At 42.8% G+C, this 15807-nt stretch overlaps 1 protein-coding gene across 6 annotated transcripts in view; it reads left to right on the top strand.

Moving 5' to 3' along the window:
- ZBTB46 (zinc finger and BTB domain containing 46) overlaps positions 1-15807 on the top strand; it is a 48479-nt gene that overhangs the window by 13552 nt on the left and 19120 nt on the right. For all 6 annotated transcript variants that reach the window (XM_063172432.1, XM_063172435.1, XM_063172433.1 and 3 more), the window contains one exon: positions 2042-3008. In XM_063172432.1, coding sequence (XP_063028502.1) covers positions 2042-3008 — 967 coding nt within the window. The remainder of the gene's footprint in view (positions 1-2041; positions 3009-15807) is intronic.

Raw genomic sequence — 15807 nt, 5'->3', positions numbered from 1 at the left:
ATTTCTGTGGTAAATAGGTGTGTGCAGCCGCACTGGTATTGACCTCTTTCAGTTCAATAAAAAAAAAAAAAAGAAAATATTGGCTTCCCTGTGCATTCTGTGCTTAATTCTGCAGAAAAGCTGCATGGTTTGAAGTGGATGAACACAGTTCATCCTGCCTGTGTTGCAGGAAGAAGGTCCTCTAGAGGGAAGCAAACATTTCTCAAAGATCAGGGACCAGCTGGCCTTGCAAATTAGGATTTTTTGGGGCTGCAGAGAGGCAGCTCCATGCTTGAAGAACTGGAGGAGCTTGGAGCAGTCTTGCATAGCTTGAACTTTTGAATCATCAGGTGTCTCTCTAGGAGAAGGTTCCCTCCTCACCGATGTTCTGTGGGCTGGGAGGTGCTTTTCCAGCCCACAGTGACTAAACTGCAGCTATTTTGCTCCTGCCAATGATAATAATAGCACAGGGCAGGGGAAGGGGGCAGGGTACTTGTGGATCTGTGTTCCACAGCCCAGGAAACACACTTGAATGTGCCAAGGAAACTTCCTGAATCTCGGCTGCGCTGCCCACTGCTGCGAGCCAGTGGGAGCAGATGGTGCTGAGCTTGTGTGTGAGCTCTGTGCATGTTGGAAAGGTGCTCCAGGCTGGGAGCTCCTCCTTAAAGCCAGTGCTAACCCTCAACCATGTGTGCTTTAAGGCTGTACAACCTCAGAGGTTTTGTTTTTATAAGTAACAACCAGTAGCTAAACCCAAGCTTCTGATGAGTGTGCCTGCAAATAATAACATTTGGAACTGGGTCCAATTTACAGTTGTGTGTTGACATGTGGACACTCATATCAATTCTACAGTTGGGACTTTTTGTATTGGAACAAATTTTAAGCTTCTGAGAGAAAGGAGTAAACTATCCTTCACCTTGGTGCTCTTGAATAGTTGGACTACTAAACCACTGTTCCGTGGTAGATAAATCTGTATAATAAGTTCCAAAAAAGTGGTATAATCTAGAGAAAATGGCAGAATTGAATGCCAGAGGATTTGTAAAGCTGTGACATCAAAGGTAAATATGGAGTTGCAAAGATAGTAACTGGAAAAAATTCAATCTGAAAATCCTCACACTGCTGATTGCTGTCAACATTTAGGACTTCTTTTCTGTTTTGGGGTGTAAGAGGAGGATAAGCTGGACATAAATTAAAAGATACCTTGCTGCAGGCACCAGCTAGCCTTTTATTTTGGATAATACTGCCAAATTTTATGAAAGGTGTTCAAGTGCCCTGTGAATTTTTCTCACCTTCATGTTGGTCATAAGGATCCTTTCTTTAGGTGATCATGAGAAGTTCTCTACTCAGTATCTGGGGGTGGCTGCAGGGTAAACTTGGAGATGTAAAGCAAGGAAATAACAGGTTTATTGCAAAGTATTGCTTGTAAGTAGTTCAGCTTCAAATAACGTTAATTTCATTGTTGTTATCTATTGCCAGTTTAGTTTGGGTGGGGACTTAGAGCTTGTCTTGGATTTGCTTGTTGCTCTTGTGACTTTTAAACTATTTTTACAGCCCCTCCACGGGAGTATAACTAGGGAAGTGCTGGGTTCAATTGGCTCTTGCTGTTTGAGGATTTCAGCTCCTCTATGTGCTGCACACAATGCTTGTTCCCTTGAGGAAAATGTGTTACAGTGTGCCCCTCAGTAGGCTGTGGGCATCTGAGCATGGTTTCAAGTGCAGTATCTCTTTCAAAACCAGATTTCAACAAATTCACAGTAAAAACTGACAGCTGTTCTTCTCTACTTACTTCAGATGTTTTTTTTTTTACAGTTTGTAGTAATTTAAAGAAACATTTGCTCTGGGATGTTACGAGCCACTGGAGGATTGGCTTCAAATCTAGTCCTTTTTAATGTAAATTATTTGAAGTCTGGCCAAAGTAAGGTGCATTTTGTAATGATTGTGGAGGCATTGCAGGCAGTAGCTGTATTTGTGGCACTCTTCCCAGATGAACCCGTTGCTTCTTTTGGTACAACCCGAGGTTTGTCTTGGATTTTGTAATCCTATCATTTCCTTCCCCCTGCAGGACTTGTGGAAGAGGAAACATAAAGATCTCCAGATGAATAACCGAAAGGAAGATATGGAAATTGCTTCCCACTACCGTCACCTGCTGCGGGAGCTGAACGAGCAGCGGCAGCACGGCATCCTGTGCGACGTCTGCATCATCGTGGAGGGCAAGATCTTCAAGGCTCACAAAAACGTCCTCCTGGGCAGCAGCCGCTACTTCAAAACCCTCTACTGCCAGGTGCAGAAAACCTCAGACCAGGCCACAGTCACCCACCTGGACATTGTCACCGCCCAGGGCTTTAAGGCAATCATTGACTTCATGTACTCGGCACACCTGGCGCTGACCAGCAGGAACGTCATCGAGGTGATGTCGGCCGCCAGCTACCTGCAGATGACAGACATCGTGCAGGCCTGTCACAACTTCATCAAAGCAGCTCTGGACATAAGCATCAAGTCTGATGCCTCGGAGGACCTCGTTGATTATGAGCTGGGAGCCCCTTCCAGCAGCAGCACGGACGCTCTGATCTCGGCAGTGGTGGCTGGCAGGAGTATATCCCCATGGCTGGCTCGGAGAACCAGCCCAGCAAACTCCTCTGGGGACTCAGCCATTGCCAGCTGCCACGAGGGAGGGAGCAGTTATGGGAAAGAGGATCAAGAACCAAAAGCAGACAGCCACGAAGACATTTCATCCCAGTCTCTCTGGGCTAGTGACATGGGCTATGGGTCTATGCGTATCAAAGAGGAGCAGGTGTCCCCGTCCCACTACGGAGGGGGTGAGCTGCACTCTGCCAAGGATAGTGCAATACAGAGTGGGTTCTCAGAGCAAGGAGGGGATGGCTGGCAGCCCACGGGCCGCAGGAAGAACAGGAAAAACAAAGAAACTGTCAGACATATAACACAGCAAGTGGAGGATGACAGCAGGGCAAATTCTCCTGTGCTGCCCCTTTTACCTGCCTCAGGATGGCCGTACAGCAGTCGAGACCCAAGTAAGTCATTCTTCCAGTTTTTGGGGATGAAAACGTTGAGTTAATTAGATCTGTTTATGGGATGATCTTATCAGCCTCTGAAATAGGAGCTTGCCAGAAATACAAAAATGTAGAAACTTGTATTGCCAGCAAAAGAGAAGCACCAAGCACTGTGTGGTTCAGTCAGGAGCCCCAATGGAGGTTGGTCCTCCTGTAAAAGTGGTGGTTTTGTTTTGGCTTTGAACGACATGAATCACCCCAAAACCACCACTAAGTGTTGGAATTAATGAGAGAAAAGGTCAAAAGAATTTATTTTAGCAGGTGTGGACATTGATGTCAAGGTTGAAGAATTTTCCTTTCACTGTATATTGATGAGGTAATTACACCACACACGCAGGTGTAATTTAGTCTTGCCGATAGCATCTTCAGAATTTCCTGATATTCAGGTGTCACTTTCTCTTGGGTAAGAAAACCACCATAGCTTCTTGCTGGTAGTGGCAGGATAAGTGTTTGGTAACTCTCAAGAACAACATGTTTTTCTGAGGCATCGCTATGGCTTCAAGTGCATTTTGATGTGTGACTGCTTGTGGTCTGAGACGAGTGGCTGCGTTTAAAGTGTGTAGCCAGCAAGAAAATTGTTTTCTTGACTTCCTTTGAATCTTCAGTAGTTACTTTTTTTTTGTCTCAAGATAACTGGCCCATTTGATTCATTAATCTGTGACAGTAAATAGATTCAGGAATGCTTTTGGACTAGGAGTTTGATGTTTTTTTCTAAGAACTTACGGGAGTGTGTTAGTAAACTCTCTCAAGCTGACTTCAAGAACTTTGTGCTGTGAGTTAGCCTGTGTTTCATTGCATACCAAGTCAGCCAGGAGAAGGGTGTGGGAGATTATAGACTTTTATGTTGCCAAATTTGGGTTAAAAAAACAATACAAAGAGTACTGAAAGTCTTAAAAGTCTTTATGGGTTGAAAAAGGAGGTTGAAGTTGCTCACATATTGGAGTTTAAATGTGGTTTTCATTGAACAGTAATTCTGCAAATGTCTTGAGATTTATTATGTTTTATGGTTATCTGCTGCAGCAAGATAATTGCATGTAATTATTCTAATTAGCTGATGATAAAATCTAAACAACGTAATTTAAAAGAAAAATGCAAGATAATTTCAGGCAACAGTGATTTATGAAGAATCTCAATTTTTGCAATGCATGTATTTTATCCTTGTTTTGAGTGAAGACTCAGCATGGATTGCTTGATCTCTGTTCTCATGCAACTATTTTTCATTTTCCATGGCATCCCATAGAAACAGCTCCATCACTTGTGCTGTCTGAGGGATGTGGGTTTGGACAGGTACCTGCAGTGAAACACATTTTGGAGTGGCTGCAGAAACAGAGCTGCAGCTCTGATCCTCCTGGAAAGCTGGGTGCAGACTGAGTATCTTTATGGAAAATAGTGCACAACAGCAGAGGTTCCTGGAAGCTGAATGAAACTTAGATTATTTAATTCCTAATTGTTAAGGAATTAAATTGCAGTGGCTGCTCTCAGATGAGAGGAAGATGGCTCGAGGGGTTGACTCAGCACAGTGCTGAGACAGCATGTCAGCAGGCACATCAAATTATTTGTTCCAAATCTTGCCTTAAATGCAGTTTCCAATAAAGGAGGTGGTTTCAGTGGTGGGAAAAGGGCAACTGGATGGTGATGGTTGGGGGAAGAGTTTCAATATTCCAGCAATAGTGCTGGTAAAAGAAAAGAAAAAAATGAGCAACAAGACTTCTTGCTGTCCAAAATGAAAAATGAACAGGTTTGGGGGCTGCCTGTGCTGGCAGTGGCAACTGGGAGAGAGCAGTGTGTCCATGAGGAACAAGGTGGGGGTGTGGAGACTGAGCTGTTCTGGGCTCCCCAGATTGGCCATCTGGAGAGGTGAATGCAGGTGAAATTCTCATTTCTGCCCTGCTGGACTGGGAGGTTCCTCTGCATTGTGGGGCCTGAAATTGTGGAATGGGTGCATGTGGGCTTAGCAGCAGGGATTGTCCCTGCCTGTGTGGTAGGTCAGGTTGTGGTGTCTTTGGGGATTTTTTCAGTATGATTTCAAAGGATTTGAGATCCATACGTGTTCAGTTTTGGTTAGCCTTGGACACCTTGTCCACAGACAGACAGCCTCTCTCTCTCGGGTTGTGATAAACCTGTGGTTTGGGGAAAATCAAATGGGCACTCAAGTGAGGCTGCTGATCTTTCACTGTGAATTAAAAGCAACCCTGCTACCCCAAAAACATCCCTGTCTGGGGCACTGCAAGCAGCAGATCTTCTGCTCTTGCATGGGTATTTCCCATATCCAGCAGATGGGAGATTTTTCCCAGCAAACTTCATATCCTGAGCTACAGGGTAGTGCTTAGGCTGGATTTTGGTACCCCAGATTCTTCCCTCTCCTATTGGAATTCAGCAGTGCTGTAGGGGTGTTGCAGACTTGACTCCTAAGTGTGAAGAATAATTGATTTTCTTGTGTGCAAATGGGTAATGACACAGTGCAGACACTTAGAACAAGTATTTGGGCTGTGCTTAAATTTCAGCTTGAAGTTGTCTTTGATTTAGTCATGTCAGGTTTCATTTTTGAAAACAGACTTCATAGTCTGGCACTCTCTTTTACCTCATTTATTTAGAAGTATCCCTATCAGCAATGTACACAGCTAAGATGGAAAGCTACTCACTCACTGAGGAAATGGGTGTTGAATGTTCTTTCAGAAGTAAGTGGGAGGAAAGAAAGTTACCTAGAACTCTCTGTTCTTTGAGGCTTGTTCACTTTTCCGATCCTATCAATTATTTTAAGGTGCTGCTTGCTAAGGCTGAAAGTTCTTGCTGAGTTCACTGGGATGGTTTACAAATGCCTCTCTACTGCTGGGCTGACACAGACATTACATTCTGAAAATGCAAAAGCTGATTAGGGAGAATACTTCTTCACAGCTCAGTCTTCCTCCTGAAATTGTGTAAGGTACTCTTTTGATCTTGGTTGCAAACAGCACTGCATTTCAGCAGCATTTTGGAAGAGGAAACTTGCAAGTAACCATTGCATCACCCTTTAAGTACAGTGATTATTTGGGACAGATAATCACAAATGAAAAATATACTTCCTACTCCTCTATTATATATAGGATTATTTAATTCCTGTTACATTGCAAAGAAGTACATTGCAGTTATTGAAACTTGGCTTTTGAAACAACTCAGCTCATTCACACTCAGCAGTGGTGCTGTTATCAGTGGGAAAAAAACATTCTTATCAGTACAGGCAGGTGTATTAAAGCATCACAAATATTTAAGTAGACTATTTAAATACAAATCAATGATATCTCAAAAAAAGACTGAGATTTTATTTAAATTGAAAGGGTAAGAAAATTCTTCATGAATCCATTGATTTCCCATATGCTGGTGGGGTGCTGTTGAGAGTTTTTGAATCTGACAACATTGGAGATTAAAATAAAAAGGAGTGTCTGGAGTAATCTTATTAATGTTAATCTAACATAATGGAAATAGCAAGAGATTGTTAATGTCTGCCATGAAGATTGTCTTTTTCATCCAAGAAAGAATGATCAAATGGGATTTGCAGAACAATGCAAATGCAAAACTGAGGTGCAGGATTGGGGCTGTGATTCAGCTCTCGGTTTCTCAGGGCAGTGTCAGTCAAACACAAAGCTTGATGAGCACCATCTTTTCATGCTAGTCTCTATTTATTAATTTGGACTGTCTGTTTAGCATCAAACACATTAGATTTTGTCTTTCTCATCCTGTTTGGGTTGTTCAGGATGTCAGTCTGTCATTCCTTGTAGGAAACATTCAAATATATGTTTTCCTCATCAAGACACATTAACTTGAAGCAGCAGTTACTCCAAAGTAAACTGAAGGATGGGCTTTTATAAATAATAACTTTCTTCATAATTGAGCCAAGAAGAATTTCTTCCATGGACTTGCCAGAAGAACAGGTCTGCCTTTTATTTTATGCCTTTTTCTTAAATTTTAGAGGTTTTCTAAAGAACCATATTTTTTAGTTTTTGTTAGTTTTCATATCAAAGATGCTTATGAAATTCAGAAGTAGTCTTGTGCCTTGAACATCTTTATTTGCATTAGGTTCCTGTTCCTTTAACCTTGCTGGATAAAAGTTTTTCAGGATTACACATCTTGAGGTGTACAGGATCAGGTGGTGTTTGGAAAAGTGACTGGATATCTTCACTGTTAAACCAGCAAAGTGTTGCTGGTTTTGCCTCTTCATGTAATGGAAAACTGTCACTTGAAGGGTGTCTTCTGAAGAATTTATTGACAGCTTTATTAATGTGTTAGTTCAAGCATGGTAGTTATGATTCAGGAATTTATTTCCAAGGAAATACACCCACACAACTTCTGAGTGTTTGCACCCAAAAGCTGCAAGTGAATTTCTGTGTGCCAATTGACTGTGAAATGAAGCTAATTATTTTAAAAACAGAGCAGCCCTTTCTAAAGGCACCACAGTTTGGGAACTCTTTTCTTTCCTTTAACACATGCATTGGAATTGCTGTGCTCTGTTCAGAAGAGCTTCAGGACTTGAGTAAGCCCAGAGTGGTGACCTCCATGGGAAGGACAAGCAGGACTTTGCTGTATCCTCAGCTTTGCAGAGCTCACAGTTCCTTTAACATTTTCCCCATCAAAATCTTTAATTATGCACAAGTTTCCTCCCTCCTGGTGAGGAGCTGTTGCAGTTGCTGCTTTTCCAAAGCCACACGTGTGGCTGCAGTGCTGCTGCAGGAGCTCTGCTCCCCAGGAAGCCTGGAGACAGCTGCTCTCCTCAGCATTCCCCATCCCTTCTTCTGTCCTGGTTTCCAGAGAGCAAATTATGATTACAGGAGCTGTTGGGGAGCACAGATGCTGAGCAGTTGGATCACATTGGGAGCTTACATTGCAAAAGGTTTCAGAGGCAGGCAAGGAAGAACTTGTTCCAGATGAACTCAGTGAAGTTTCTGCAGGTGAGGTCTCCGGACCTGAGCACAGGCAGGTGAATGTGTGGATTGCCTCAGTACAGGATGATTTTATTCTTGAAACAAAGTTGGTTTTTTCTCAGCAAGCTGCTGGGCTTCCTGTGACTCTGTCCCTTTATCAGCAAATCTTCAGATCTTCCCCTGATTCATATTTGCAAGTCATTATTAAATAAGTAATTCCCCTGAAAATTCCCCTGTTCCCGTTGTGGTATTTGGCAAACATATTGGTCCAACTAGAGGAATCCAGATTTTGCAAAATGAGAAAGGGGGGGAAAGATGAGTGTGGTGTTGGTGCTCAGGATTCAGGTGTTTAAGGAACTCCTAAAGATTTTTGCTTTGTTCTACAAGACAAAAATTAATGTATTGAAGGAGGTGCTAAGAGAAGTGTTGGAAGTGGGCAGTGTTGAAATTATCCAGCCAGAAAAGTCACTGGGACAGAATGCAGTCAGTTACTCTTCCTTTAAATGGATTTTGCTTTGAAGAGAGGGGGTCTCCAGTCCACCTGCCATGGTCTGAGTCCTGGCTGCAATGGGAAAACTTCAGGTGTTAATGGTTTGTTACAGCCATGACTGAAAACTGGGCTGGCTAAAATTTCAGTTGTCAGATAAATCAAATTTTAATAATTTCCTACTTTTAGTTTGTTTCTTAGACCTTTTTTATGCCTCATTTTGGAAAGATCACTTCTTAAGCAGGATAGATGTTTTGGATTAAAACAGGTCATTGGAAAGGTGTTGGTAGGTAATAGTAAACTACAAATTGCCTGCCACTTGGAAAATTAAGTTAATTACTGCATTTTTCCACCTTCTTTTACAGCCATGACATTGCAGTTATGGTGCAAGGTGTTAAAATCTTTGCTACAATTGAGGGGGAGATATTTAGTTAGCCTGTGGCCAGTGATGCAGCCAGGCATGGAGGGGTTACAGCTCTGTGCTCTTGTGCCACCCCCTGAATTCTTTCTTAGCCCAAAATCGGCTTAGCCTGCATTCCTTGGGCTTAGGAGCTGCCCAGGTTCCTGGACCCTCTCTGGAACTCTTGGTGTGCCTGAAGCTGTGTGGAGGTGGCTGAGAGTTGCCTCAAATGCAAAACCAAAGGAAAAAAACAAATCTCTGACCCCCAAGACCACTGATCTGTGTCCATATTGGGAATTTAGCAGAGTGAATAATTCAGGTTCTCTGTATCACCGCAGCTACAGGCTAATGGAGCTATTAGGATACAATCTTTGCAGGAGTAACTTTGGAGTTTCTGTTATTGAAGGGTTAGGTCAGGTTATTTTCAAGTTTGGAAACTAAAATCATTGCTTTAAACCCAGACACACTTACTCCCCGGCTACACCCTGGCTTTAAAAAGGTTCCACCCTAAACCAGCTTTAGCTCAATGCTCAGTGTCTGTTTCCTTTCCCCACCCTGCATTCCATTTTCCCCAGGCTCCAAAGCCCTCCTCCTCCTCTTCCTCCTCCCCCTGGTAGCAGTTCTGATTCTGTTAATCTGCTTGAACTCCAGAGATCAGAGGCATTTCCCCTCTCTCTTCTCACTATTTTATTTATTCCTTGTGCTCTTCTTTAGGGAGATCTCAACTTCTCAAAAAACCTTTTACCCCTTTTTTGGTTCTTTACTTTGAAATTATGAGTGAGAAATCAAGAAGCTTTTAGCATTTTAACATAAATTCTATTCCTACTTTGCAATCAGCCCTCTTCAAGACTTTAATTTCCTTATTTGCAGTGCTGCTTTTGCATTAAAATGTAGTAGGAATTAATTCTGAAGATGCAATGCCTGGGAATCAAACCCAAGCTTTTCTGTACTGGTCTCTGATTAATTTTTTATTCTCTCTTTTTTTTTTTTTTTTTTTTTTTTCAAGGCACTTGTTTCTAAAGGTAAATATTTGTTCTGAGGATTTTCAGAGTTTATAACTCAGCATTCTGTCATATCACGAGCGCTAATATTCATATTTAACGTGGTACTTGAATGTTTTATTTCTGTCCCTTCGTGTTTGTGTCTGCCTCTGTCCTGAGGAGCAGCAGGGAATAGTGTCACTCCTTTTATTGCCTGAATTAGGAGACTTGGAAAAAGAGGTTAAGCTTGCACTACTGTTAAAGTGATAGTCTCAAGTTACTCTACAATTCTCTGCATATTTTGGAGAAACAAGAGTGGCTTAAGGTATTTCTGCACTGCCCAGTCATTCCTTGCTCCACGGATACTTTATTATCCCACTTTAGAATAGTTTCTAAAACAATTAACTCACCCAGTTAAACCATTACTCTCTTTTTTGGATTTATTCTGTTCTGTCTTTTTTAGGAAGATCAGCAGCTGGCCAGGTTTGCTCTGTAGCCCAAGGAACAGCTGAGTTGAGGTCACTGACAGGAGGTGGGGAAGCAGCAAAAACGCAGCAGGGTTTGGGCCAGGAGCTCCTTTTGCTGACCACAGGAAAGAGTCTGCAGAACTTGATTCAATGGTAGAAAAACAAATATTACGGGAAAGGGATGAAAATTGATTATTTTTTTCCAGCTACCTGGAGGAGTGGAGGGAATTTTCCAGTTATTTGTACACTGATTACTGTTTTGAGGAAGACAAAGATGGGGATACACTTGTGTTTGGAACATGCTGCAGGAATAGCAACATAAAACCAGGTCATATTTGTGTAGAACAAGGCTGGTTTATTTTAGCAGGAGTGTTCTAGAGCTGGTGAGGAGAATGTTTCTGTTGGTAAAACACAGAGAGTGATCATCCTATGGCTGTAGGCTGGAAAATTATATTGGAGCTGGCATGGGCTCCTTCTGAGCCCTCCAGAAACAGGAGCAACAGTGGAAATTGGCACTTTCCTGCAGGACAGAGTTTTTCAGAACTCAAATCCTGACAGTCCCAGGTCACCCTGCTTTGAGTGGTGGTGGAGAAGCTGTGGTAGGGCTCAAACCTGAAAGAAGAGGGTTGGGAAAGCACAGCCTGAAGGACACCAAGATTCCATGAGGATTCACTTAAGAAATCTCACAGCCTTCAACATAAAGAGAGTTTTTAATGATCGTATGTGTTGTGGTTGAATATCTATGTTTGCTTGATTGTTTCCTGCTTGAGGAAATTGGAGCTGATTCTGAATGCTGTGCACATTTATTGTATCCACATGGCTGCTGTTATGGTTGTAAAATAGTGCAAATCAAACCCAATATAGCTCATGGCATCACTTCCCCATGTAAATATTGCAGTGGGTGAGAATGCTGGGGTTTGCTTAACAAATAGTGAGTTGTGAAACACTTTTGGAAGATTTCTGTTAGAAAGGAGGAGGGAACTGAAATACAAACTTCAAGGATATTTTTAGCAGCTGGTAAAAGATTGTCATTTTTCTGCCAGCTTGTGTGCTCTTTTTTTTTTTAATTCCCAATCAAAAACCACACTATGAAATGAAAGCTATTTTTTCTTTTTTTATTTTTCCCTGAGAGTTTAAAAATTAATTGCCTTTTGTACAGAAGGAGATCAAGCCAAACCTTCCTAAACTTACACAAGAAACATCATCCCTGGAATTCTAGATAAAATCAACTGTCAGGCAGATACTTGACCCAGATAGGTTGAAGAACCTCAGAAAATTAAGTCTTTTATTTCACCTAAGTTTTTTTGGGTCACATTTTGTCAGTGCACCTGAAACAAAAGCTGAGTTTAAGTGGCTTCAGTGGCTCCCACTTTCCTTTGGTGCTGAATTGCACCCCCACGCTCTCCTGCAGTTGTTCCGGTGAAAATCTCTGTGTGACCATGTAGAGAACCACACAGGGGAACTGATCTGCATTTAATATAACTTTTTTTTAAAATAAATCAATTTATTTTTAACATATTAGTTCCTGTCTCAAGTTCAATCACAACTATATGTGTAGTCTTGGTGCCACTGAGGGAGTAGCAGGGGAGGGTGCAGGAATTTGGCATGGGAGAAGTTGCTGATGCTGGGATCTCTTCCCTTTCTGCTTGTAAACAGAAAAAAAAATCATGTTTTCCATCACATTAAAAATTATCCAGCCTGTGTGCAGGAGATCCAAAACATCTGCCCCACATCCATCCCAGGCTGCTTCCAGGCCTGATGCTGTTGACTTTATTAATTAACAACAGTGTGGTGGGATGTTGGGTGGCACCAGGCTGGGAGGGATGATTGGCTGGAAGGCAGCAGTGCCAGGCACAGCAGCAATTCCACCAAGACAAGTGTGAAGTCCTGCATGTGGCGCAGGATAACCCTGTGCAGCAGTCTGGGTTGGCAGCCAAGGAGAGGAAAAGCAGCTTTGCAGAAAATGTCTCCTGGTGAGTAAGGAGCTGAGGAGGAGCCTGTGTGCCCTCGCAGCCAGGCAAGGCTGGCTGCCTGCCTGAGGAACAGCATTTGGAGTTCAGGATCCACTTTGGGCATCTCCAGGCCAAGAAAGACTTTGACAAGCTTGAGCAAGAGCAGCTGAGGCCATCAAGATGATGTGTGAGGAGAGGCTGAGACAGCTTGCTTTAAAATCTTGGAGAAGAGAAGGGGGTAGGTGGATTAACCAGGGCCAGACCCTTCTCAGATGTAGGTTGAGAAAGGGTGAGAGGTAATGGATGAGTTACAGGAAGGGAGATTCTCACAGGGTGAAAGAAGGAGATTCTTCACAAAAGGTGGAGGAAGGACCTGGGGAAGTTGTACTCCGTCTTCCCTGCTGATATTCATACCTGGGCTGTACAAGCCACTGGAATCTTACTCTAAAATAGCTCTCAAGTCACTTTCAACCTAATTTATTCTCCAGTTCTTAAAGATGACTCCAGGTGACAGAGCAGTAATGCTGCCCTAGGTCAGGATGACTTCTCACTCTCTGTCTGATGGTGATGCTGCTTCAGATTAGGTCCAGCTGCTCCTCTCTCCAGACTGGATTTTCCTGGGTTCTTGCCTTGCTGACAGCCGGACTCCTGTCCCCAGAGGTGTCTGCCCTCCAGTTCACCTTTCCACCCTAATTCTGCCAAATTGGCTCCTGCAGGTGGGGTCAGCTACAGAAAAGGCTCAGGAGGTTTTTGTGGCAGATACCTTGAATTGCCAGTGTCTTTGGGGGCTGTGGGGCTTGCAGGGAGTTTATTCCAGGTGCTGAGGAAGGTGTGCTCATGAACCACCCCTGCACTCCAGTGCAGCTTGGGAGGGCTCCTCAAAGATTCCTGAAATTTGCCAGGCAGGTGGAGAAACACATAGGAGCTGCTTCAAAGCTCTGTAAATGGCAGGTGAGGCTCTGTTCTCCTCCTCTGAAGGACTCCTGTGCCTGTGGCTGGCTCCCCCTCACTGCTGGGGGTCACCTCTGTCGCACAGCCCCAGAGACTGGGGCCACCACGTCCCTGCTTTGTGCTCCTGCCACCCTGAACGGGGCTGTGAGGAGGAGATGACAGATCTCTGATCCCCTCTTACCTCCAGACTGTAATGAAAAGAGCAATATTGAGAGAGAGAGAGAGACCTTGCAAAACTCTGCTCTTAGTTCTTGGGAATAAAGCTTGTTTCTACTTTGAGTTTTCCAGCAGCAGATGCAACCTTGTATGGCTTTTATTCACTCCTTTCTCATGGGTTTAGTTCTCCAGCTCCTGATTTCTAGGTGTTCAACTGTCTACATGAGAGAGCAGGAATAAAGGATGAAAAGACGAAAAAAATAATTAAAAAAAAAAAGAACTATGAAAGAGAATAATAGCATTGGGAGTCTGGGAAACCCCACTGGGGGTTTAGTGAGAAGGTTAAAACACAGAACAAACAAGAAATAAGTGGTGTGAGAGAAGCAGACGCTGAGGAGGTACTTTGGTAACAGCTGAGTTTAAGCTGTAATGAGAAAAAATGACAAAAGCAGAGAGAAGAAATACAAGAGAAAAAATTGGTTTGTGTATTAAAGTAATTAATTAAGGTAATGAATGGAGTCTTTAAAATGGAGCCTTTCCTTGCCGTTTCTGGGATGGCATGTGTGTTTTGTTCAGTTGTTGGACTAGGTTTTATGCTTTTTACTGTCAGCTTCTTCCTAGATCTTTGAAAATAAATTATCACATTAACATTTGGATACTTTTAGTACATTGCATTACTTTGATTTGTGCCATAGCCCTTTCCAAGGGGCTGACAGATGTCTGTAGTGCTTGATTTCTTTGTGACTGGTGCAACTTGCTTTTCCCATTCCCGGGTTTGTGACAGGAGCTCAGTTTATAGGACTTCCAGAGCTCACACAGTAGCCACCCTGGCTGTGTTGGGAATATTTTACTGCTCCTGTTGTCCTGGTGTGAGCTTTATTCCTCTTCATGGATCTGTTAAAGCCTGCCTGGCCTGTGTGGCTGGGAATGAAGTGTGTTTTGAGCTCAGCTGGGATGGGTGACCTCTGTGAGAAGGTTCTTGCAGTCCTTGTATACCTATTAGATGATGCTTCATGTGTAGTTAAGAACTTTACTGTTGTTTTCAGAATTGTATGGAAGCACTGTGGCCAAAATTGTCAGAAAATAAACTCTGTGTTTTATTTGACAATAAAAGCTAATAATAAAATATTCACCCAAGTCAACAAATTTAAGAAAGCTTGTCTAAAGCTTCTGTGTTTTGGAAAGCGGGCTGGTGTAATAGAATAACTGCAAAATAATGATTTGCTAAAGAGACTAATGAGCTCAGTTTTTGAGCAGCATTAATCCCGTGTTTAGCTCGGGATTTCCTGCGTGTGCAGCCCTGCAGTCACTGGGCAGTCCCAGCAGGGTGAAAAACGAGCTCTGGAGGGCTGGGATGGAGCTCTGGGCCCGTGGCAGTGAATAATTGCAGAATAGAAGCTCATTGACTAAAGCCTGGTTTACATGGGGCTGAGGCTCTGTAGTAAACAGTTTGGATTACTGGGAAGTGACGGATGCTTTTGATTCATATAATTCTTTGGCTAAATCTTGTTAAAAGGAGCTGCATTCTAGAGAAAGGAGAAGTGGTTTTGGAGGCACTGTGGAGAGGAACTTGGTGCATTTTTTTGGGTTTTGGTGTGCTGAGAGTATTTTAGTACTTATGCGACTAAGTGGATATTTATTTTGCCATAATGTGTGTTTGATTAGATTACATCAGCTATAAATACTGGAAGCTCTGAAGCATCTATTTCGCTGTCTGTCTCTAATCTTGGCTTTTGAGGAACATTTAATGTCTTGTTGTGGTTACAATTAATCTGCGTGTGTTTTAGCAATTAGTGTTTATGTGCAGCCAATTCTGGCAACTGTCAATCAGCAGCTGTACAGGCTCTGAAAAGGAGTGCACAAAGCACAAGGTGATTCCCTGCCTGCCTGCTTATTTGGGAATGCAGTTTTGTGGGCAGACACCCTTTTCTGGCCTGAGTTATGTGCTGTGATTCCCCATGCAGGCAGTGGGACAGTGGTGTTATTGTGGCTTTGATGTGGTGAAGCTCTGTTACCTTACCAGTTTAATGGGCTAAAGTTTCATTTGCTTCCTTCACCACTTTTTGTAACAGCTGCTGGTTTTTACTGTCTTGTAGTTTTCCTTTATGTAGGCATGCTGGCTTGTTTTCAAAAAACCTTCATTATCATCTAGAAAAGTGGATATCCTGTGATCCCCTAACGGTGGGATGACAAAATACATAAAAATTCAAAGCATTTCAATTCTTCTGCTTGGCTAAGACTTAATAAAACTGATAATGTGAAATTATACAAGCAAAACACAGATGGAGGAGGGAAAATGGCTTGTTTTAAACAGAGAGCATCTCTGGTAGTTCACATTTATGAACTTCCTACTGTGTTTGTAGCCCCCAGCCTTGGGCATTCCCTGCCTCTCTGGGGTGTGGGAGCACTCTGCCTATGATTGCTTTTTCCTTCTTGTTTGCTTTGAGGCTGTTTGTTTTTTAAAGGAACAAC

Source organism: Melospiza melodia, chromosome 19 (genome assembly GCF_035770615.1).
Source record: "Melospiza melodia melodia isolate bMelMel2 chromosome 19, bMelMel2.pri, whole genome shotgun sequence".
Taxonomy (NCBI): domain Eukaryota; kingdom Metazoa; phylum Chordata; class Aves; order Passeriformes; family Passerellidae; genus Melospiza; species Melospiza melodia.
Note: the sequence above shows the minus strand (reverse complement) of the source record. Positions and strands in the feature narration are given on the sequence as shown.